At 39.2% G+C, this 20,076-nt stretch overlaps 4 protein-coding genes across 8 annotated transcripts; 1 reads left to right on the top strand and 3 right to left on the bottom strand.

Annotated features, from left to right (window-relative positions):
• Window positions 1–245: 245 nt before the first annotated feature.
• Window positions 246–20,008, top strand: LOC117238061 (NF-kappa-B inhibitor-interacting Ras-like protein). 3 transcript variants are annotated; one of them, XM_033502627.1, is made up of 3 exons: window positions 246–499; window positions 652–1,023; window positions 3,336–4,830. In XM_033502627.1, exons 1-3 carry the CDS (start codon window positions 401–403, stop codon window positions 3,381–3,383), a joined length of 519 nt encoding a protein of 172 aa, XP_033358518.1. In that variant the 5' UTR covers window positions 246–400; the 3' UTR covers window positions 3,384–4,830. The 3 variants fall into 3 exon arrangements, with proteins under 3 accessions (XP_033358518.1, XP_033358519.1, XP_033358517.1); XM_033502628.1 differs by lacking the exon at window positions 3,336–4,830 and adding an exon at window positions 19,988–20,008 and having other exon boundaries at window positions 249–499; XM_033502626.1 differs by lacking the exon at window positions 3,336–4,830 and having other exon boundaries at window positions 257–499; window positions 652–1,373.
• LOC117238059 (fatty acid 2-hydroxylase) lies at window positions 1,432–3,868 on the bottom strand. The gene is made up of 8 exons (XM_033502619.1): window positions 3,739–3,868; window positions 3,288–3,598; window positions 2,900–3,125; window positions 2,199–2,359; window positions 1,941–2,073; window positions 1,737–1,856; window positions 1,489–1,676; window positions 1,432–1,457 (listed from the first exon to the last, which is right to left on the bottom strand). The coding sequence occupies exons 2-7, from the start codon at window positions 3,576–3,578 to the stop codon at window positions 1,591–1,593; spliced, it is 1,017 nt and encodes a 338-aa protein (XP_033358510.1). The 5' UTR covers window positions 3,579–3,598; window positions 3,739–3,868; the 3' UTR covers window positions 1,432–1,457; window positions 1,489–1,590.
• Window positions 4,801–14,196, bottom strand: LOC117238052 (sodium- and chloride-dependent transporter XTRP3). 3 transcript variants are annotated; one of them, XR_004494105.1, is made up of 13 exons: window positions 12,352–14,196; window positions 10,296–10,528; window positions 10,062–10,082; window positions 9,640–9,861; window positions 9,361–9,471; window positions 9,035–9,276; window positions 8,786–8,930; window positions 8,502–8,703; window positions 8,272–8,431; window positions 8,023–8,185; window positions 7,726–7,926; window positions 7,117–7,184; window positions 6,546–6,668 (listed from the first exon to the last, which is right to left on the bottom strand). XR_004494105.1 is itself a non-coding variant. In XM_033502604.1 (12 exons), exons 1-12 carry the CDS (start codon window positions 12,599–12,601, stop codon window positions 6,516–6,518), a joined length of 2,103 nt encoding a protein of 700 aa, XP_033358495.1. In that variant the 3' UTR covers window positions 4,801–6,515. The 3 variants fall into 3 exon arrangements, 2 of the variants coding, with proteins under 2 accessions (XP_033358495.1, XP_033358496.1); XM_033502604.1 differs by lacking the exon at window positions 7,117–7,184 and having other exon boundaries at window positions 4,801–6,668; window positions 12,352–12,601; XM_033502605.1 differs by lacking the exons at window positions 7,117–7,184; window positions 10,062–10,082 and having other exon boundaries at window positions 6,516–6,668; window positions 12,352–12,601.
• LOC117238058 (venom serine protease 34-like) lies at window positions 16,838–19,245 on the bottom strand. Its single transcript, XM_033502618.1, has 8 exons — window positions 19,109–19,245; window positions 18,591–18,808; window positions 18,292–18,513; window positions 18,001–18,199; window positions 17,732–17,932; window positions 17,508–17,656; window positions 17,255–17,408; window positions 16,838–17,182 (listed from the first exon to the last, which is right to left on the bottom strand). The coding sequence occupies exons 1-8, from the start codon at window positions 19,152–19,154 to the stop codon at window positions 17,157–17,159; spliced, it is 1,215 nt and encodes a 404-aa protein (XP_033358509.1). The 5' UTR covers window positions 19,155–19,245; the 3' UTR covers window positions 16,838–17,156.
• Window positions 20,009–20,076: the final 68 nt, after the last annotated feature.

Genomic DNA, 20,076 nt, shown 5'->3' with positions numbered 1-20,076 from the left:
GTTTTCGGTATTTACCGTTAAATATTTTATGCAACTGAAATATTAAACGGACGAAGTTTTATAAATTATAATACGACAAAAATTTATTTTAAGAATCTATATTACTATAGAAGACATTTATTGTTATAATGTTTGTGAAATGTCAAGAATTTAGAATTAAATAAACTGAAATACCAGCCAGTTACTAGTATTTATTCAATTTGTAAATAAATTTATATTTTCCGAAATGGGACATATCTTTGATGAGAACAGATAGTATATGTTTCCCCTAGGAAAACAGCTGTCTTCATTCTGTTACTAGAGTTAATGTTGACTTCAGTGACTTAAGTTATTTTTTTAATAATGGCATGAGTTTTAATATCGGAAGTAAATATAGCGCAATTTAAACGAAAGATTGGATATGGGGAAAACGACAAAAGTAGTTGTTTGTGGAATGAAAGGAGTAGGAAAGACTGCATTATTGGAACAACTCATATATGGAAATGTCAATGCCAAAACAGTAAGAATATAGGTTATGTTTGTATAAAAATCAATTGCGGTACAATATATTTCTACGTTACATACTGATTCTCAATTTTAAATTTGTATTTTAACTACAACAATTAACGTGCTATATTTATTTATGTCAAATTATATTTTATAATTTAAAAGGAAATTCACCCTACGATCGAAGATATTTATGTCGCAAATATAGAAACTGATCGCGGTACGAAAGAAAAAGTGCGATTTTATGACACTGCGGGACTGGAATCTCCTCAGAATAATGCAAATAATCAGCAACTACCTCGACATTACCTTGGTTTCGCTGATGGATACGTTTTAGTTTACGATACCGCAAAACCTGAATCTTTGGATGTGTTGTTCCCATTGAAAAAGGATATTGACAGGAATAAAGACAAAAAAGAAATAACCATGATCGTTATTGGAAATCGAACTAAAGCTGAGGAAGAATCTCATAGTTTGGAGAATATAGCAAGCAAAGCTGCAAATTGGTGTACTAGAGAGAAACTGAAACATTATGAGGTAAATGTTATGGATAGAGCAAGTTTGTTTGAAGCATTCGTTAATTTATCGTCTAGGTTGAATCCTCCTACAAATAAGAGCACATTTCCACAGTTAAGTATGGGTAGAAAAAACATAAAAGTTGATGGACTTTAATCACATTTATTTATAATATTAATCTACAATTAATCACATTTGTTTATATCACTGATGACGATGGTATTCTTTTAATCATTGATACTGATTTACTTGTTTAGTATGCTCAAAATATTTTTATATAAAATAAGCGTATATTTAAAGGATCATGTACTTAAAACATCAATTTGCTGAGGTTCTTATAGCAATGAATAATGATACTTTCTTCTCTGAAAGATTTGGTTCGATTTTATGTACGTTATTGTACATATATCTTGTGCATTTTGTTTCTTGTTTGTACTTAAAATATATATATATATATATATTTATATTTTGATGATATATATATATCATCAAACGAACGATAGTATATTGTAATTGACTTCTTTTTGTACTGTTTGCTTGTTATATGTACATAGTTCGTATATAATTTACCATTACGGATGGATCGATTTACCATTCAATGGGCTTCAACAATTGCCGCAAACAAATATTCGTTCTGAATATATAATCCCATAGTTTACTGGTGATACCAAAACCTGAAGAACAAAGTTTTTATTTATGATTCATCTAGTTTTTAGAAAGCAAGTAAATTTTACCTAGATCATGATGTAAAAAATGATGATAGTTATGATTCCTTTTCATTAAGTACATGTATGTTCCAAATTTCGGCGCGCCATGATGTAGATAATAATGTGTTAAGTCGTAAATCATATAGCCTATGAGACAAATTTTTTTTACATTTGATACATCATTGATATTTATGATAAAATCAATAAATATAAATATTTTAATGCCAATACCTGTCATTGTACCAGAGAGTATAAAATAAAAAATCGTTTGTGGAAACACCATATTATAAATTATTAGTAACAGTTTTGCTACCAATAAAGCTGGTAGAATAGGAAATACTAATCTTCTTTTATCAAATGGCGCCTATTGAACAAAAAATAAAATCATTATATGATTTAAAATTATTTTCATATATCGATTCTATCGTCATTTTTTTTTTCATTTTCCTTGTAACCAAATAAATTTAAAGATCAAAAATTACTTTTTACCTTGTGATGAACACCGTGTAGTAAAAAGTGCAAAGTAATAAATAGTTTCGAGTTATCGGGTGGTTTAAAGTGAAAAACTTCACGATGAACTACGTATTCTAACATAGTCCATATGAATATACCGAATATAAACGAAGTTAAAGGTTCAAACACGGTGCTTTCTGAAAATAGACAACAGTTTCAACAAATAGAACAAAATAAATTAATCCTTTCGCATCGGAGGACGAAATATCTCGCCACGTAATTCGTTCATATAAAAATATTCGTTCATATGCATGAAGCTTCGGAAGAGATATCTCGCGTGTCCTGTCGTTGGAAAACATGCGATACGTGTCGTCCAACGATTCGCATAAAAATCAATTCGTAAGACACTGCGTTTGTGAACGTAAAGGGGATTAGGAATGTTAAATGAAGGAAATGTTGTATGAAATAGTTGAAAGCATGGTATTACATGTATGTAATGTTATGTTACACAGACCGATGTGCGACTTTCTGTCGTAAACATTGAAAAACGGGAACGTGAAATATTTCATTCAAAACATCACATGAACAATATTGGAACAACATTACATGGCGAGATATTTTATACATTGATATAAAGGGATTAATAAAGTTACTATAATTCTTAATTAGGTAATGTGTGGAATAGAAATTACTGTGACTGATAGAAAAAAAAAACGAATTAAAAATGGTAAAAATACCGGTATTGATGGCAGCGATGCGTGCCAATCCGTTATAAAAGAAGTAAAGAGACATCGGAATCCATACTATCGGTATCAGATACCAAGGAGTAATTGTTAAACTTTCTAAGATGTTTGACTTGAAAAGTTTAATATCCCTATACACTGGTAAATTGACCCATTCCCAATAATGATGACCCAGTGAACCTACTTGTCCAAGTATAGCTTTGTCCCAATCGATCAGATTCTATAAACGTTTAAATGAAAATGTTGTCAGTTCGTAACTCTCGATAAATTGTTCCATTTATATTTGCCGAACGTTATTTTTTAAAGCGTGAAATGCCTAGTACAAAATTAGAAGATAATACATACAAGTACATATTGCAATAAATTTCCCTGTTGTACTTACTTCGTATTTTTGATATTTTTCTTGATTCAACGTGAACTCCTGCAACAGGTGGAATGCCGCTTGCGAGTGGGGAAATTCTTCGAACGCCTTCTCTAAGCTTCGATTTTTAAAGTATCTCAATATCTTCGTTCCACCGGGGTGATACCGAAGAAACTTTTGTATATTGTAAGATTGATTTTGATAGTTAACTAAAAAGTCATTGTTTTGCTTGTTTTCCATTGATTGTAATTCAGATTTGGATTCTGTGGTACGCTTGCGTACATCGCGAATAGAGTCCGTGGTCTTCGCCATTGAACCGATCAAGCTGATTGCTATTCGCAATCACCGGAATATATTATTGGAAAAAAGTTAGAAAAAGTTGTGTATATATATGTATATATGAAACGTTGTAATTCGTCGATAGACCGATGGATGAGTAATGAGCAGAAATCCGCGAAATATCTGCTTTTACCTGTCGAATGTTTATCGTGGCACACTTGATATCTGATAGAACTACGTGTATACGGTTATCGTACAAACAGACAAATTACATTATCTTTGATGTGTTTCCTACCTTGATAAGTTTCTATCTATACGATGACGTCACCGTTTGACCTTTTAATGTATTTTTAACTCTTGCTGCTCTTCTCGTCTTTTTTGTAGTAATATTTGAAATCGTTAGAAATTATCATTTCAATAGGCTAAATCTCTGTCATTTACGGACTTATACAGTACCTATAGCTCGAGAGTTTCCTTCCTTCTGGTGGTGATTATATTTATCACACAGTAATAATAATGAAAATTATTAATAAATTATAAATAAATTATTAATCCTGAGATGTCTCAGGAATTTGCTTAAGCGGATGACAATGTTGTAGTTGCATTGGACGCGAATTCGCGCGAACTGACGGTCTGATCAGCTCAGTATGCCAAAGCAATCAAATATGTATTGTGGAACGACCAACCACTTTTATCAACTTATGCCCATCTCAACTTGTACGCTAAGTCTATATAAGTCTGCTTTTGTGAGATTTTCCAAATAGAGCACTTTGTGTAAGTCATCAATGGTTCTTGCCTTTTCCTACGGCATATGCATGATATCGACTAAGAATCTGCAGGGCGCATCAGGTTTTGACATTTTCCAGACGACTCTCTGACTCGCGATTTTGATAAGTTAGTGTCTCTCGTACATTGCTGAATTGTATTTTCGAAAGTTTTAGTCTGTGTACAGATAAAGAATAGTTATCGGAAAATAAATATCTGTCTCTCGGCACACGATCGTATGCTCCATTTGTCAAAACGTCAGTTTGTCCAAATTCGCGTCTAACGTAACCACAGGCTAACAAAATTTATAAAATCGCTCGATGCTGCATGTGCGGCAATAATTATATTACGTATATCTTATTTCTTACATCTAAAAAATCGTACATTTGCTAAAAATCGGCATTTTCTTGCTCAAATTCCGTTAAAACAGAATCAAAGAGGAACAAGCAAGGAAAAGATCGATAGATACATAGGTATTCATAGACTCGTGTACTCGGCAATAAATAAGCTTTTATTTAAACGTTTTGGATATTTGTGTATACAATATACCCTATGTACGATCTATATTTAAATGTCTACGAACGCAGCAACGATCATGCTCCGGTATGTCAAGTGGAAAAAACAGAAGAACTGAAAGAGGAGAGAAAAGGAACGGGGTAATACCCTATCACGAAGTTAATCTGATTGTGAGCACATGCGCTGCCAAAAATATAACATTTCAAGCATCGCGATGACAATGCAACGCGATGAACAGTGTATCTCGATATTCTCTTTTCTGTTAGAATTGCTATTGATGTTTTCGAGCCAGGTACTGACCTTGTCAAACGAGTATATTACATCGCTTGACGGAAAGATATCCGCCCTTGCGTTTGCAAAGTATCTGTTCCTCCGTAATTGGTCATTACTGATCGAACGTAATCGATCCTAGAAATTAGAGGAAACGAGAAAAATCAACGAAGACACGAACCGCGCGTGTACACAGTTTTCTCAATCTCTCATTCACGATTTTCTAAGGAACGATTGCGCGACCGATACCGACCACATTGAGCTCAAATTGAACTTCGACAAAGATTCGAATCATCCCGAAGAGATTTCCGCTTCGTGGTTCTTCTCTTTTCTCCATTTTTCTCTCTCTTGTTAAGTACGATCCTGAAAATTCTTCGACCCGATCTCGACATATCTGCCTCGGAGACATTCAAATTTCACAGTATTTCGCGATCTATCTCTGCTTTAAGTAATCGGGTTTCTAGCAATTCGGAAGTATTACGAAACTCAGTGAAGAGATACCGTCTGTACACTATTTCCTACTCGTATAGTTCTATTTAGGCGAGTAGGTTTATAACTTCTAATTAGGTTTCGATATTTGCAACTTTTCTCTTTTGACCATTTCTTCTCTTCTCACCCCTGAGGTTTGGAAGCAATAGGAACGTAGGCACCGTCTAGAAATCGCTCGAAAATTTCAAGACGAATGATCGATTCTACGTACTATGAATCTCCGTACGTTTTGAAGGTTTCGTTTTTAATTGGACGAGCTTTTGTCAGAATATTTCATTGTTTGATCCGTAACATAAGTAGACGGTACTCTTTCTAAAGATACGAAGGAGGGAGGCTAATATCAACGCGATTCGTTTCTTCGCGGAAGAAGTCTAGACTTAATAATGCTGCCGTAAGGGGTTCGTGCGTAATTCTGCATTTTTTATTTTTTCAACTTGCTGTATAATACCGATCATACGATCAAACGAACGAACTAGATGGACAACTGGACAAAAACCAATCGCCTGAAGGTATCGATCAAGTCAAGTCAAAGATAATTTAGATCTCAATGAAACCGAGTCAATCGAACAAAGCTAGCAAGGCGCGACGAATCGATTTCGAGTGCGATTAGAATCGGCCTCTCTCTCACTCTTTACCATGCATTCTGTGACGCCGAGTATTTTTTTGAGTTTTCTCCGCTTTTCCGTTTCTTATTTGCTTTGTACACGTTAATACCGTGTCATAAGTTCGACGGAAAGTAAGTATTGCTTTTAAAAAGCACCGATCGTTCAATTATTTCATTCCTCGATTCGGATTTGCAATTCGTATCATTTTACGCGTCTCCTAAGAACTGAAAATCCAAAGGGACAAATGTTCGATTTACCCTTCTTTCCCTGATTTGTTTGTAAGAAGAAACTGCGCGACGAAAGATCGCGGACCCGACACTTGCTTTTAAAAGTCCATCACTTCCATTTTGAAGGGTTTACCCTGAAGCTTGTTGGGGACGATCTTCGTTATGGGCGGTGCACTGTTGTTGTCATCGTCGCTATTCACATCTTCATCCTCTTCGGGAAAATCTTCGAGACGGTCGTGGTACTCGTCCAACTGAAAATGGAGATTACTACCGTTAATTACAAGTGGCCACGTTCTTCCGTGATCGAATCGTGAACGAACAATCGCAGCTAAGGCTATGCGTGATTTGTTCGAAACGCAGGCCAGCCAGGGCGTGTTCCTTATTAATGAAAGAAAAGTGCGGTGCCAGTGAGATATCAAAGCGAGAAAGCTCTTGTCCGGTGAACTCAAGTACCGGGTTCGTTGGTTTTTCTTTTTCGCAGACAACATGCCGACTTCGCGCGATGTCTAAAATCTGGCGATCGGCAACGTTCTCTAAGTCGTAAGATTTACAAGCCGCAGAAAAAACACCTTGTTCGCGTTTCCTCCGTTTCCCTCTTCGTACTCGAAGATCATCGTTTCAGTAGAAACAACGGTGCAAAGCGCGTAAAATTAAGCTAAGAGCATTCCATAAACGATAGTACGTATACTACGGACTCACGTGTAAAGTAGCTATGGAAGAAGCGATTAATCGACGTTACCGCACACAGAACGGACGCTTTCCTATAACTGCAGGTACGTCCAACGTAAATCTTAATGCTCGTTCAGGCTTAATCGACGCACCTTGAGTATGTAATTCTTCTTTCTGACTCGCACTCGTGACGCTAATAGTGTAAGCATGTCTCTCGGTGCGCCAATTAAGTCACTCTCTATTACGATGACTAAGTCTCTACGTTGTCTAGACAAGCATATGAACGTGCCTCGCGTGTTTTATCCATAGTTAATCAAGACTGGTGATAAAAGACGAATCGCCGAGTCAGTGAAGCGAAATGATATAATTCATATAAGTAGTGAAGGTGGCGCGATTTTCTTGATTTAAGATAATCGTGTTGCTCGATTTATCGAGCATACTTTTCAAAATACGCACGAAATAGTCCTTGGTGAACGTTCGAGAAGCTACAGAGTGTAAATAAAAGAAATACACAAATGCAAATGCGTGTGTCGTGATGTATACGATTGAATAGAGAGAATAATGGAGGATGAAAGGAACGTCGGGCGGATGTTGTTGAAACGAGCTCATCGCGGTCAAAGATTTTCTGGATCTACTCACATCAACATCGCCCATCATCTCTTTGGTAGAAACAGTGGTATCTATGCGTCGTATACTGCCTTGATGAATGTCAACGTCCAGCTTGACGCATTGGAACCGTCTCAAAAGAAATACGATCGGTATTGGCGCGATGCCCGCGAAAATGATGACGACCGCTATGGCCAACACCCAACCGGGATACGCGGTGGGTACGGCTATACCCTGAAACGTATAAAAGGAAATATCGAGGTCGAGACGTATTAGAAAATTTGACAACGAAAGAAGCGAAAATTCGAAAACTCAAAAAGTTTTTCTCACCCGTGACGCATCCCATGCAGAATATGTGGGCTTTTTGATGAACATGGATGCTATACTGGAAAGGAGAATGCAGACCATAATTATGGGGGCAAGAAATCGCCAGGTAAATTGCCAATATATCCCCGGTCTGTATCCTGTCATTTCCTCGATATCTTTCGTGAATCTGGAAAAGAATTGTTTCCTGTTAATTAAACGTGAAATGTTCCCTTAAACCAGGAAGGACCATCAAGTATAAAAGTTTTAGCGTACTTTTCGTGACCATAAACGAAAATGACTGAAATCATTTCCATGAGCGCCACCATTACGAGGCCAATGGTACCGGCGAAACTGTCGAACATTTTTAGCCAATATTCCCCAGCACCAGTACAGAATATTAAACCAACGAAGAAGCAGACCGTACAAACCACCCCTAAGAAAAAAAATTATCGTTTATCGCGTTTGTTCTATCGTGAATAGAAGACGACAATGATCTTACCTACCTGTTATGTATTGCTTCTTTATTCTCTTGAACAGATCTATGTCGAAGATGACACATAGCATTCCTTCTAGAATACCGATCTGGGAACCCAGACCGAGTGCTAGAAGCATTAGGAAGAAGATACAAGACCAAAACGGAGCGCCAGGCAGCTCGACTATCGCCTGGGTGAAAACTATGAAAGCCAATCCTGTTCCTTCGGCAGCCTAATCGATTAATTAAAAAAAAAAAATAATTTAAAGACCGTCTTTTTAAAACACAAATATAAGAAATATGTTTGCCGATTACATTATCCAATTGCTCGTTGAGACTACAGGTTTCAAGTGTGAAGTTCATCGCAGATGCGTTTAACGTATTTACAGTTTCCTCGTATTCTTCCATGGTAATGTTCTTGTACATTATATATCCATTTTGAAAAAGTAAGTCTATATTACTGGAACAAAGAAATGGAATTGCCCGATCGTTAATAATCTGGATGATCTTCCTTGTTTCATCCCTAGAAATTATTTCATGGAAATTAAATAAAAATCAGTTTACCTCGCCAAGCACTTATCGACGTTTGTCATTGCCTTAAAGCCTAGAATGGCGAATATCACGACACTCGCGTAAATAGCGGTGAAGGCGTTACAACCGCTAACCAGGAGTACGTCCCGAACGCAGTTGTTGTCCGGAGTGTTGTAAGAACCGAACGCGATCAAGGAACCGAATGCTAGCCCGAAACTGTAAAAAACCTGCGTCGCTGCGTCGAGCCAGACCGTCGGCTCTAACAGTTTCTCGATCTGCAGATGAAAAAGGCAACCGTGAAAATCACGTGGAAAACAATGAAACACGAGAGTCTCAACGAAAAAGTGGAAATCAATTACCTTTGGCGTGTACATGTGGGCTAATCCAGCGCTGGCACCTTTTAACGTTATTCCACGAATAAAAAAGATAGTAAGCACCAAATACGGGAACATGGATGTAAAATATACCACCTTTAAATCAAGCAGAAACATAAGTCGTTGACACAGTATATCTGACTCTCGCATTTACACGGAGGAAAAGGCGGACGGGAAAATGGAACAGGAAGTAATTCGAAGGGAAAGTAAACGACCACCCGCGAGGAAAAGAAAAACCAATTAAAACACTCGACGTTTTCCTACCTTTCCCGATGATTGTATTCCCTTCATCACAATAAAGAAGACGACGATCCAACTCAACAGCAGACAAAGGACGATCCACCACTTGAGACTCTGTCCTTCTTCGATCGACGGTGCCGCGTCCAATGTGGTTCTGTACCAAAAATATGCAGTTTCCGAACTCTTCGCGCATTCTTCGACTGGCTTATTATCAATCTCTGGACATTTCGCCCATGGTAACGGCTCCTGCGTTGAATCGTTCGTTCGTCAAAAATTTACCCTCGACATCGTTAATCAGATTCGCGTTAATCAGAAAATATAAAAGCGTCTAATTTGCAATTTCCTATAATAAGAACTACATCATGCGCGACGCGTTCCATTTTATCCATTTCCTTTCCAGGCAGACTAGTGAATGCAAACGAAAATTGAAATTGACAAGTACTTACGTTGAACTTAATCGTGACAGCCTAATCGAGCAGCATGAAACATAAATCGTATTCGTTAATCGAACGATCGCGAAACTGTTCTGGTACCCGGTGATTATAGCACCCGCGTATTCCATCGATCAATTAAACGCCATAATCGAGTTGGTATTAAGCTCGTTTTCGATCGTCGGAATAACAACGGCCTACGGTTTTATTGATTGAATCGATCGATCATCGGAAAACGAAGGGACTCACCTCGAGCGAATTAAAAAGATAATAGAAGCACCAGGTAATGATGACGTTGTAATAAAGCGCCACGAAGAAGGTGACGATGCACGATGCTATTCCTATACCGCCTAGCCATGGATGTATCGTGTTCCATACACCAAGGGCACCCTGTCGCATTCGTTGACCGAGACCCAGCTCGATTAAAAAGAGGGGTACACCCTCTAGGATTAGCATCACGAAAAAGGGGATGAGAAAGGCACCTGAAAAGCGTCCCGTGCATAACATGTTTTACCCCTGGCAATTTTCTTTTTTCTTTTGCTGTCTAAAAAGCGAGATCTGTATTCTTCCTATTCTTTCTCTCGGTAAAATAATATCGTTCCTTATCCCTTCCCCTTCCTCACCCCATCTCTTGTTCCTCTGACCCCTTATTACAAAGTGAATGCCGTAACCGTTCTCTTTTAATCTCTCCCATTTGCCAGGGCTCTGCTGTGACCCTGCTTAGAGAATATTCTTCGTTCCCCTTTTTTCGCAGTAGTCTAGTTTGAGACAGCCGCAGCCGGAGTGTCTGGTACGGTATTGATCGAGTGACGCGTATCTACGTATACGTACATACGTAGGTACACGTTCCATCTTATTCGAACATTCTTTACCAATTTTTTTCATCCTTCTCGTCATTCCGATCGAAAGAATTTCGGGAGTGTCGATAGGCGGCATACTATTGATCAATCGTGTCACGTACGATGTGATATTACCGCGATTACACACGTCCCCAGCGTAAAAGGCTGGATCGTTCAAGTATGCGGCACGCGATTCTCCTGTAAGACTTCTCGATAAATCGTCTGACTAAAATTCCTGATTCTACTTATGCCGTGTTCTCATGGGTCGTTCGCTACTCGTCTCCGTTATTATTGTATTTCAAACATTTTGAAATACCAATCCCTAAACTGTTCTTCCGGAAAAACGAAAAAAAAAAAAAAAAATAAAGAATACTTCTTATCTAAAAAATTGGCAAAGGTTTCGTAAAAGACAGAACAGACGATTCATAAACTCGATGCGGATGTGAAATTGTTACGTGTCTGCCGATAAGAACGTTAAAAATCGATCGACGCGCGTCGAACGTCGGCATCAGGCTGAACGATGGCCTCGACATCGGTGTCGTATTGTAGCATAAGGAAATTTCCATTGAAAATCGAGTAGAACCGGGCTCGTTTTTGGTGCAGTGGCATATACGTTCTGGCGAATCGTTAACACGAACGCTGACCTAGCCAGAACTTAGCTAGAGGAAACGCGCGGTTCGGTCCTTGCGTTCTGCGCAATAGTAGTCTCTTTCTCTCTCTATTCGTCGGGTCTTGGCTCGTCGACGTTCGTAACACTGATGGAAATTTCCACGTCGAAATTCGCGGGGGCGTCCGATTTAACGGTCGCGTAAGCCATGTCCCTGTGACGTAACGCCCTACCGTCGTGATTTCATTCGTGCTTCACCCGCCACCCTTGTTCGCGCATCCACCCACGTAAACCAGCAATGTCTATTTTCGCGATACGTGTGTTTCCGTTTCGTTTTCATTGGAATGTAATCGAGTTACGCCAACCGCGGTATAGGTCGTGGATAGAAGAAAGATCATGGATAGGGAAAGCAGAGGGTTCAAGGGCGAATTTTATAGGATTTTATTAGTTTCCCCGGGTTTCCCTCCGTATTTGGATATTCGGGAGGAAGTATGGAATACGATAGCCGGAGACCAAGGACTGTTCGCGACGTTCTCGCTGGTATTTCGAAGATCCGTGAAACGCTTCGAAGATATATATTTTTAAGCGGATAGGCATACGGCGAGGGCAGGAAAGGGGGGTTGGTCGAACTATGTGACTGAAAATAGCGTATAACGTTGCGTTTTACGTGGCCATTCGATTATAGCGGCTTTATATCCATCTCCGTATTAGAGAACGTTTTCAAGGAGAACGGGTAACGATTCAAAGTTCAAGTTTAATGATTTATCGTTTATGCGTCTTTTTTTTCTTTTCGAGGAAAGAGGCGATAGAGATGAAATAGAAAGAATTAAGAAATCGCTCATCGACAAATATTACTTACCTCCTCCGTTTTGTTGGCACAGGTAAGGGAATCTCCAGATATTCCCGAGACCCACGCTGTAACCGATAATACTGAGGAAAAATTGCATCTTGCCGCTCCATGCTGCTCTGTTTTCTTCCTTGGTTTCTTGACTGCCAGCAGCATTTTGATTTCCGGTTATCACGATCGTCACGTTCTGACCTGCCTGACGTTCCTCGTTCAACGGAGCCAGCTCATGCCCATTTCTCGTACTCTCGTTCTTGACTACCATGCTTCACCTCGAAGTTCCTTGTTTCAAAGACAAATTGTTCAATTTCCGCCTATTCTTTCCTTTCCGTTTTCAATGCTCTGTTTTTATTGCTTATATTCTCCTCCTTTCCTTTTTTCCTGTCTTTAGATGCTTTTCGCGTTCGTTGAGAAACAAGTCAATGGACCAGTACAGATCGGGATAACCGAGCCGATGTTTAAAGAGTGTACAGGTATATTTTGAAAAATCACCACGGCGACCAATTACTGGCACGAGAGACTAGGAAAACGATAAACAGTGGCAGCAACGAGTGACTGCTATCGAGAGCAACAACAGTTTAACAATAACAATAACGACGACGACGTTAACGAGTGTGTCAACGACGCCGACGACAAAGACGAGGACGAGAATGACAACGGCAGTTCAACAAAAGGCCCAACAAGGATCTTAATCGTTACGTTTAACTATAAGAATATTTTTTATTATCTGCTGTGTTTGTTTTTTCTTCTCTCTGTTAATATAATACCGTTATCCTGAATAAGTTAGATCTCTGTGTAGAAAAAATTCCTTAGAGTAACGCGGAAGGCATGCCTGGTACGAAGAACGCGGCTGTTCGTCGGAGCAGCTCCTACGTGGACGCAGGCTCCTTTCTGTGAACAACAGAAGGGAAAAACACACAGTGGGCTATTCTTCTTCTCCCTGTTCACCTTACCGTGCTTTTCGTCGTAAGAAATCGTATTATTCTTTATTATCGATCGGTTAAAGTGTCGTGTGGACGTTCACGGAAGTTAAAACTCGTGGTTCGAAATGTGTTCGTTACAATATACGAAGGAAGAATGTGGCGATGATACAAAGAGATCAACAGAATTACGTGAGAATTATGTGATTCACATTGGCAAGGCTGAAAATCAACGATTCAGATATCTGTCTCGGAGCAGCAAGTATAATCGATACGGCGTGGGTTGTATACGAGGGAAAGAATCGTTCGTATATCGGACGCAATTTTTTTTTTAATTTGCACGTTGCTAATCGAGAGATTCGTCGTTTTCTTAACGATATCGGATCGGTTAACGGAATAACCAAAAGGAACACGACATACGTGAATTACGAGACGAATCAGAAGAAAGAAAAAGGACAAGGGGGTGATCGAAGAAAGGTGCGTGTACAACGATCGTTGAAAGGGTTTCTATTTGTACGAGCGAGAACATCAGTTTGTCCGCCATGCGAAAACGATGCATCTAAATCATGAAAGATCGCCACAGCGGTCCAGGCACAAGGAGAATCACTTTAACGACTCGAAGCAATCGGAGGAAGCTCACGTTTCACGTTGCTAACAGGATTATTGTCCTGGAACATGCCCCCGATCTTTCGTCCTCTCTTTCCTTATACCGTGACACCGTTCTTCTTTCAATTTTCTCCTCTTTCGTCTTCCGTGGATGCTGACGTTCCTTTCGATTGCCTGTGACATAAGCTTTACAAGCGAGGGACAATTCTCGTACTGTAGAAAATATTAACGACGATTTACTAAATCGGCAACGTCATTTGCATCGCGGTCATGGTTCTCTTTTCTCGCGCACACTCTTTCTCTTTCTCTTTAAGCTCGCTGTCACAGTCGTGGTACCTACACTCTCGAGTGTATATGTTATTCAAAATGCGATATAGGGGACGTACACAGAGCAGAGTTGGCTGCCGCTGAATCGCTCTTCTTCTCCTAACAAAACTCACGAAACTGGCCGAACTCGAATCGTATTCAATTATTTCGAAGTGACGGTCCACTGATTGAACCGGTGGTGCTCGCTCGAACGTAGATAGTAGACGCGTGGTCGGGGGAAAGAAGGAATAATTTTTGGAGCCATGTAGTTCGATTCTGTAACCTCCCTCCTCGCTCAAACCGGGCTATTTTTTCTGGCTGCTACGATCAGTCCCACCTTTCGTTTTTTCGTTCCTCCGGCCTCGGTAGGCCTTTGGTATTTCTCGTTCTCTTTATCTCTGATTGGTCGGCTGACAAACAGCCCGCGCGAATTCTCTCCGCTCTTCTCAAGTTGCTGTGCCTGAAGAGACTCTAGCAACGCGCCCCGTGCACATGAACGTCAATAACCAACTGAACCACCGTTGCGCGGCTGTGTGCGCGCGCGCTTATGCACGCACGCGAGGGAACCAACGGGACGAAGCAGACCCTGGAGCTTCGACGCTTCGACAAAGCTTTGCACAACGCTTTCAATTCCCGATTGGCCGTAGTAATTATGTACATATGGCGCATACGCTCTACGGTCACGCTCTTCCGACTCCCAACTGTCGACTCTCTGCTCTTCCCCACGAACTAGACCGCTCAACGTGTATCAGGAACGGCCGAGTTGCCACTGGCCGACTTCCTCGGGGAGAAAATCGGGAGAAGGCCGTGAGCAGAGGGGAGAAACTCGTTCGAACTGATCTATCCCTCTGTACCGATATATTCTACCCAAAGAGGACGAGGCTATCTTTTCCTTGTCCTCCGTGTTTTTGGTCAACGTTACGTTATACCCTGCAAGAAGAGTAGGAAGGTTGACGCGCGCGCGCGCGCGCCTCGTTGCACATCGATCTTCGTCGCAGCCAATCCCCGCCATTTTCGTTTGCCTCGATTGGCTCACGATCTCGACTTCCCTCGAGTCTTTACAAATAGAATTCGCCTTATTTTTTTCTACTTTCGACAGACGTGCTTTCGACTCTAATCGATCGGCCACCAACAAAGTTTACGCTTTTACTGACCTTCGACCCTCGAGACCTAGCTTCCTCGAGGTTCTTACTGATCGTTAGCTAAGGTCAGGTGGTTGCACCATGAGTGAAATCATATTGAAGATGAATAGAAACTGAGTGCGGTGTACATTAAGGAAGCAAATAGCAATTGGTTTGCTTAAAAACAACAACGGTGTTTACATACAAGGCACTGTAACTCCTTTGTTTCTGTTTCATTTCAATTCGTTCCGGTCGATTATAGCGTATACATTGTCGTTTACAAAAGGATTCCAATATTGTTTGATCGATATCGGACGATTCTACTTACGAAAAGACTAGCATCTATTTTTTAAACCGATTGCTAATAAAGTACAAATTTGTTACGCATGTTACGGGGACTGGCACGAAATTTTCATAAACCACATCTGGTACTCGTGTGAAGACGACGAGAGTACCCATTTGTGAGAACCATCATCGACTAAATAACTGTGTCAAGGGCAGATCACGTCGAAGAAATCAATTTGTTTAATAAATATCTCTCGTGTACGACGATATGACTGATTTTGTGCGATCGTACGCAATTGCGCCACGAATTACCCGTTCGGCTTGTCCGATTAATTCCCCCTTTCTTGTCATCTATTTATAGTGAACCGAGAAACCTCGGCGAGCAGACAATGTCTAAAACGATTCATCGTTGATTGTGCTTATAAATCAATTTCTTTTCCTTTTCTCGTCGACGTTTACTTCCTTTTGTATTTCACAGGTAAACAGAGATGATTATATGTATTTGCTCTGGTTTGAACGTAACCGTGGAGCTGTTGAATATTCCCTCTCGTAAAGTGTCTCACGTCACATCCTCATTCACGAACTTATTAATAATGAGACATTGTTTACACGCAGTTAATTTCTAGTTATCTACGTGCAGGCTACGCGCGGCTTCTAAAGAACGACGCGCTGATATATACAGAAGGATCGCGTCGCGTGGCGATGATACCTCGATGATTTTCTCTCGTACCGTTACATACCAGCCACGTATATAATCGTTATATATAACGTATATACGATGTATATACGTTATATATCAGAAATCGCATTGCGTAAGCGTTTCATAGTTACCGAACCGCGCATAAAAATTTAACTCGTTTCGAGCAAATTCATAGATTAGTTTTGCTTACGATTTCATATCTGCATGCGATCGGAATGTTTGCCATAGACACGCGGCTTTCGTGACCGAAGGCTTTACTTAGTTTATATTTCGCGTGCGTCGTAATATTGCTCGTCTTTTCGTGTTGCGCGTAACAAACGATTGCTAGAGATCTCGCTCGATGAATCTGACTATTCCGTCTATGTCGATAAAAATAGGTTTTTGTACGAATAGGATAGTTTTACAATCGATTTGAGTGTTACAAGATACAGACGCTCCGGCGTCGATGTTTGAGCGTTCTTACGTAAACATCAAATAACATTAGCGTAGGCAACGGCGGGTGAAGAAGAGTTGAAAAAAGGAGGAGGCAGGTTGGGGGTGAAATAAAAGATTCAATTAGCATGATTTAACAACATATATTCAATAACATATCTGAACGTTAAATTAAATAAGTAACGCTTTCGTCGTCTCCAGACTTGAAACAATAAATCGACACATCCTAATCGTTTGATACCCGCATGATATGTAATTGCCGATCTAATACAATTTTCGTGCGAATAGTATGTTTGTATTCTTATCGGTTTCTTGGGAACATTTTAAACCTGTAAAACGAGGAAATTTACCTCATAAGTATGTCAGTTGCGTTATCAGCGATATTAATGAAACGACTAGGCCTGCTATCCGGATTGTGTCAAATCGAGTCGAACGATAAGCTGCATTGTCTTATTCTATGATGCAGTACGAAGCGTCTGAAATAACAAAATTGCGAAGGTTACGCGGATATAGCTTTAACTATTTGCATCGCATATTCTACGTCTTACCTGAAGTTGCTGAAATAATCCAGTCGATGTAAGCTCCAACTCTGGTATTTACACCACCAACGACGGCACAAGATCTACCCTTTGCAATGATTCCTATGAGGACAAGTCGTCTAGTCGTCGGGTTTTGCCATAGAACTGGCCCACCACTATCCATCTATTTTTTAAACAAATGCTTCAGTATTACTGCATTCGTGGAAAATTTATTTAATCGATCGATCGCGTCGATTCTGTTGCAATTCAAAGCGAAATTTACTTGACACGAATCCTTGTTTTCGGCATAGGTGCAGATTTGATCTGTTGTTACATTATAATTTCTAGAACACTGTAGGTATGTAAGCACGCTTAAGGTAACTTTTTGCAAAATATCAGAAGTTGGGCCACCATAATCCGTTGTTCCCCAACCTAATTTTATCAAAAATGTTGAGATATAATAACAAAGCTAATCGTAACACAGTATGTAACCACTATATCACTAACCCAACAATTCAACATAATTGCCACCAAAAGTATCCGACGAATGTTGAAAAGGTAGACAGGCCGGACCAACCTCGTTAGTGAACTTAATTTCGTTCTCTGTTTTTACGACAGCCACGTCATTTTGATCATCTCTTTGAGCGTAATTAGGATGAATCACAATTTTGATTATTCGATGTAATACCGTGGCGTTTGTATCCGACCCTAAAGATCGAAATCAAATTAGCCACGATGCGAGATACCAAGTACTTGCATTTACAGTAGACACTTACCTGTTCGCAAATCATGATCGCCAACCAGGGCACCCAAGTCCTGGTAGTCTCTCTCGAAGACGCAATGTCCCGCTGTTAGTACGTATCTTTTGGAAATTATAGTGCCTCCACAGAATACGACTCGTCTTTTGAAGTCCACAATACCAACCATCATAGGGAACTCGTTCACCCCTGTATCATTTCCACCGACGATGCGGCTCTAAGAACGGTTAACAGAAGCTTTCACTTGCTTAGAATAACGTCACTCAATCTAAATGAAGCGTCGATGAATTTGCGTAAATATATACATACAGGGTTTCTCCATCCACATTCACAATCTTCGAAATCTTGGGGTCGCTTCACTGATCTCACTTCACAAGCAAAACGACCACCCCTTGACCACACTGGTGATTGCAGCGTTACAACCATCGTGTTTGATTCAGATTGTATGTTAAACTTTCCATTACCACAATACCGATGCGTAGTAGAAGAATTGACTTGCACAGCTACTTTGTCTTGGAAGCAATTGGAACTCTGCGCGAAAATTATTCGTTATTTTTTATTTCTCTTACGATTAGTAATTAATTCTACAATGAAAACTATAGCCTTACCCATGGTAATTCAAACGTGCTACAGGTTAAATCAACTTTATACTCGCTTACGATGGTCCATGAACATGATTGTGACCTGCTATAGAAATTCGGGTATTCGCGGTTCTGAATGAAATATATACTACCAGGAGTTAGTTCGTGATAGTAGGTGCAATTGCTATTCGCAGCATTACTTAATTCAATCGAAAATATAGACCAACAAAATAACAAAACCGCCGCTGCAATGAAAACAAATTTTTTCTTGGAAAATAATCAGAAAAATAAATGTAAAAAGGTTTTTTATTTTCAGCGAAAAATTAAACGTAAATTCGATAAAGTGCTCGAAACGTGATAGCGTCTGAATTGGATGCTTGAAATCAGATATATCTGTGATATAATTTACTTTTTGCAGATATGACAAGATAATCAGAAATACTTTGATATAACACCGATTGTATACGATAAGAAGCACTTTATGAATGGTTGCAAATTCTTTGCCCCAAATTTCTTTTGCCAAATGAAAGATTCATTATGTGTACCTTGTATCATAAAACCGTGGAACGCAGCGGTGCGTATAGAAAGCATGATGCTTTGATCAAAAATTTGTTACGCGACAAGTACGAAGATTTCGGAGACACGGTCGCTATCTGTCTATTTGTATTTGCGTGCATTCCGGTGTTTTTATCCACGTCGCGAAGGCGAGTTAAGGCAACAACTAATAATTTCGCGGGTATTATCACGGGCTCTTATCAGAGGTAGTTGCAACCTCGAGAATAAAAGTAGATTTACGACAACTACTTAATATTTTCGTAACAAAATTCATACAAAATTTCTTAATGTTCATATTTACCCATTTTCAAAACGTACATGCTTCATTTTTTAATTAGTCGATATAATCGTTTCGATTGGGACTGATGTGATAGCTTATGTTATGATTTTTCATTGAAGATATCCAAGATATTGACATATTACTTTTAATTAGAAATGTGTAGATATTTCGCGAGATTATAAATGCGAGATATCTTTCGGTAATTAATTCATTTATCACTTGATAAGATAATCAATTAATTCTTAATATTTTTAGCATTCTAAAAAAGTTTTTTCATCTACTTTATATTTGTCAGATAAGTATTTACTTAGGTAATTTTAATCGTGTAAAATAATAATTTGCTTGTAAATGTAGTATGAGAATTTTTCTTAATTTATGATTATACGTAACTATTTTCCTTTTTTTTATATGTTGCAGACTTTATTGAATAAAATAGGGTCAGCCGTATCGCATACTTTTTCTTGTTTCTCATATATTACATTCGTATTAAGATTAAAGATAAAATATATAATCATAATATACCTCAATTCATAATTATGTACTCGTAAAATGCATTTTCCTTTCAACATTTCCTATTTAATTGACGCAGATATAGATACAACGTCAAGCAGTCGAGGACATTTTAGATATTGCTGCAATTAGAATGTAAAATATTGATAGTAGTAGTCATTTCTGTAC

This window comes from Bombus vosnesenskii, unplaced genomic scaffold (assembly GCF_011952255.1).
Source record: "Bombus vosnesenskii isolate JDL3184/JDL3185 unplaced genomic scaffold, Bvos_JDL3184-5_v1.1 scf7180000013431, whole genome shotgun sequence".
Lineage (NCBI taxonomy): Eukaryota > Metazoa > Arthropoda > Insecta > Hymenoptera > Apidae > Bombus > Bombus vosnesenskii.
Note: the sequence above shows the minus strand (reverse complement) of the source record. Positions and strands in the feature narration are given on the sequence as shown.

Excerpts from the sequence above, each read along its gene's own strand:
- LOC117238061 (XM_033502626.1), top strand. The coding sequence starts at position 401 with ATGGGGAAAACGACAAAAGTAGTTGTTTGTGGAATGAAAGGAGTAGGA. Across the intron at positions 500-651 it reads GAAATGTCAATGCCAAAACA|GAAATTCACCCTACGATCGA; the intron begins GTAAGAATATAG and ends ATAATTTAAAAG.
- LOC117238052 (XM_033502604.1), bottom strand. The coding sequence starts at position 12,601 with ATGGTAGTCAAGAACGAGAGTACGAGAAATGGGCATGAGCTGGCTCCG. Across the intron at positions 9,862-10,061 it reads CTGTCACGATTAAGTTCAAC|GAGCCGTTACCATGGGCGAA; the intron begins GTAAGTACTTGT and ends GATTCAACGCAG. Across the intron at positions 8,186-8,271 it reads TTCGTTTATGGTCACGAAAA|ATTCACGAAAGATATCGAGG; the intron begins GTACGCTAAAAC and ends ATTCTTTTCCAG.
- LOC117238058 (XM_033502618.1), bottom strand. The coding sequence starts at position 19,154 with ATGCTTTCTATACGCACCGCTGCGTTCCACGGTTTTATGATACAAG. Across the intron at positions 18,514-18,590 it reads GCACGTTTGAATTACCATGG|AGTTCCAATTGCTTCCAAGA; the intron begins GTAAGGCTATAG and ends ATTTTCGCGCAG. Across the intron at positions 18,200-18,291 it reads AATGTGGATGGAGAAACCCT|AGCCGCATCGTCGGTGGAAA; the intron begins GTATGTATATAT and ends AACCGTTCTTAG.
- LOC117238059 (XM_033502619.1), bottom strand. The coding sequence starts at position 3,578 with ATGGCGAAGACCACGGACTCTATTCGCGATGTACGCAAGCGTACCACA. Across the intron at positions 2,074-2,198 it reads TACACGGTGTTCATCACAAG|GCGCCATTTGATAAAAGAAG; the intron begins GTAAAAAGTAAT and ends TTTGTTCAATAG. Across the intron at positions 1,857-1,940 it reads ACTCTCTGGTACAATGACAG|GCTATATGATTTACGACTTA; the intron begins GTATTGGCATTA and ends TTTGTCTCATAG.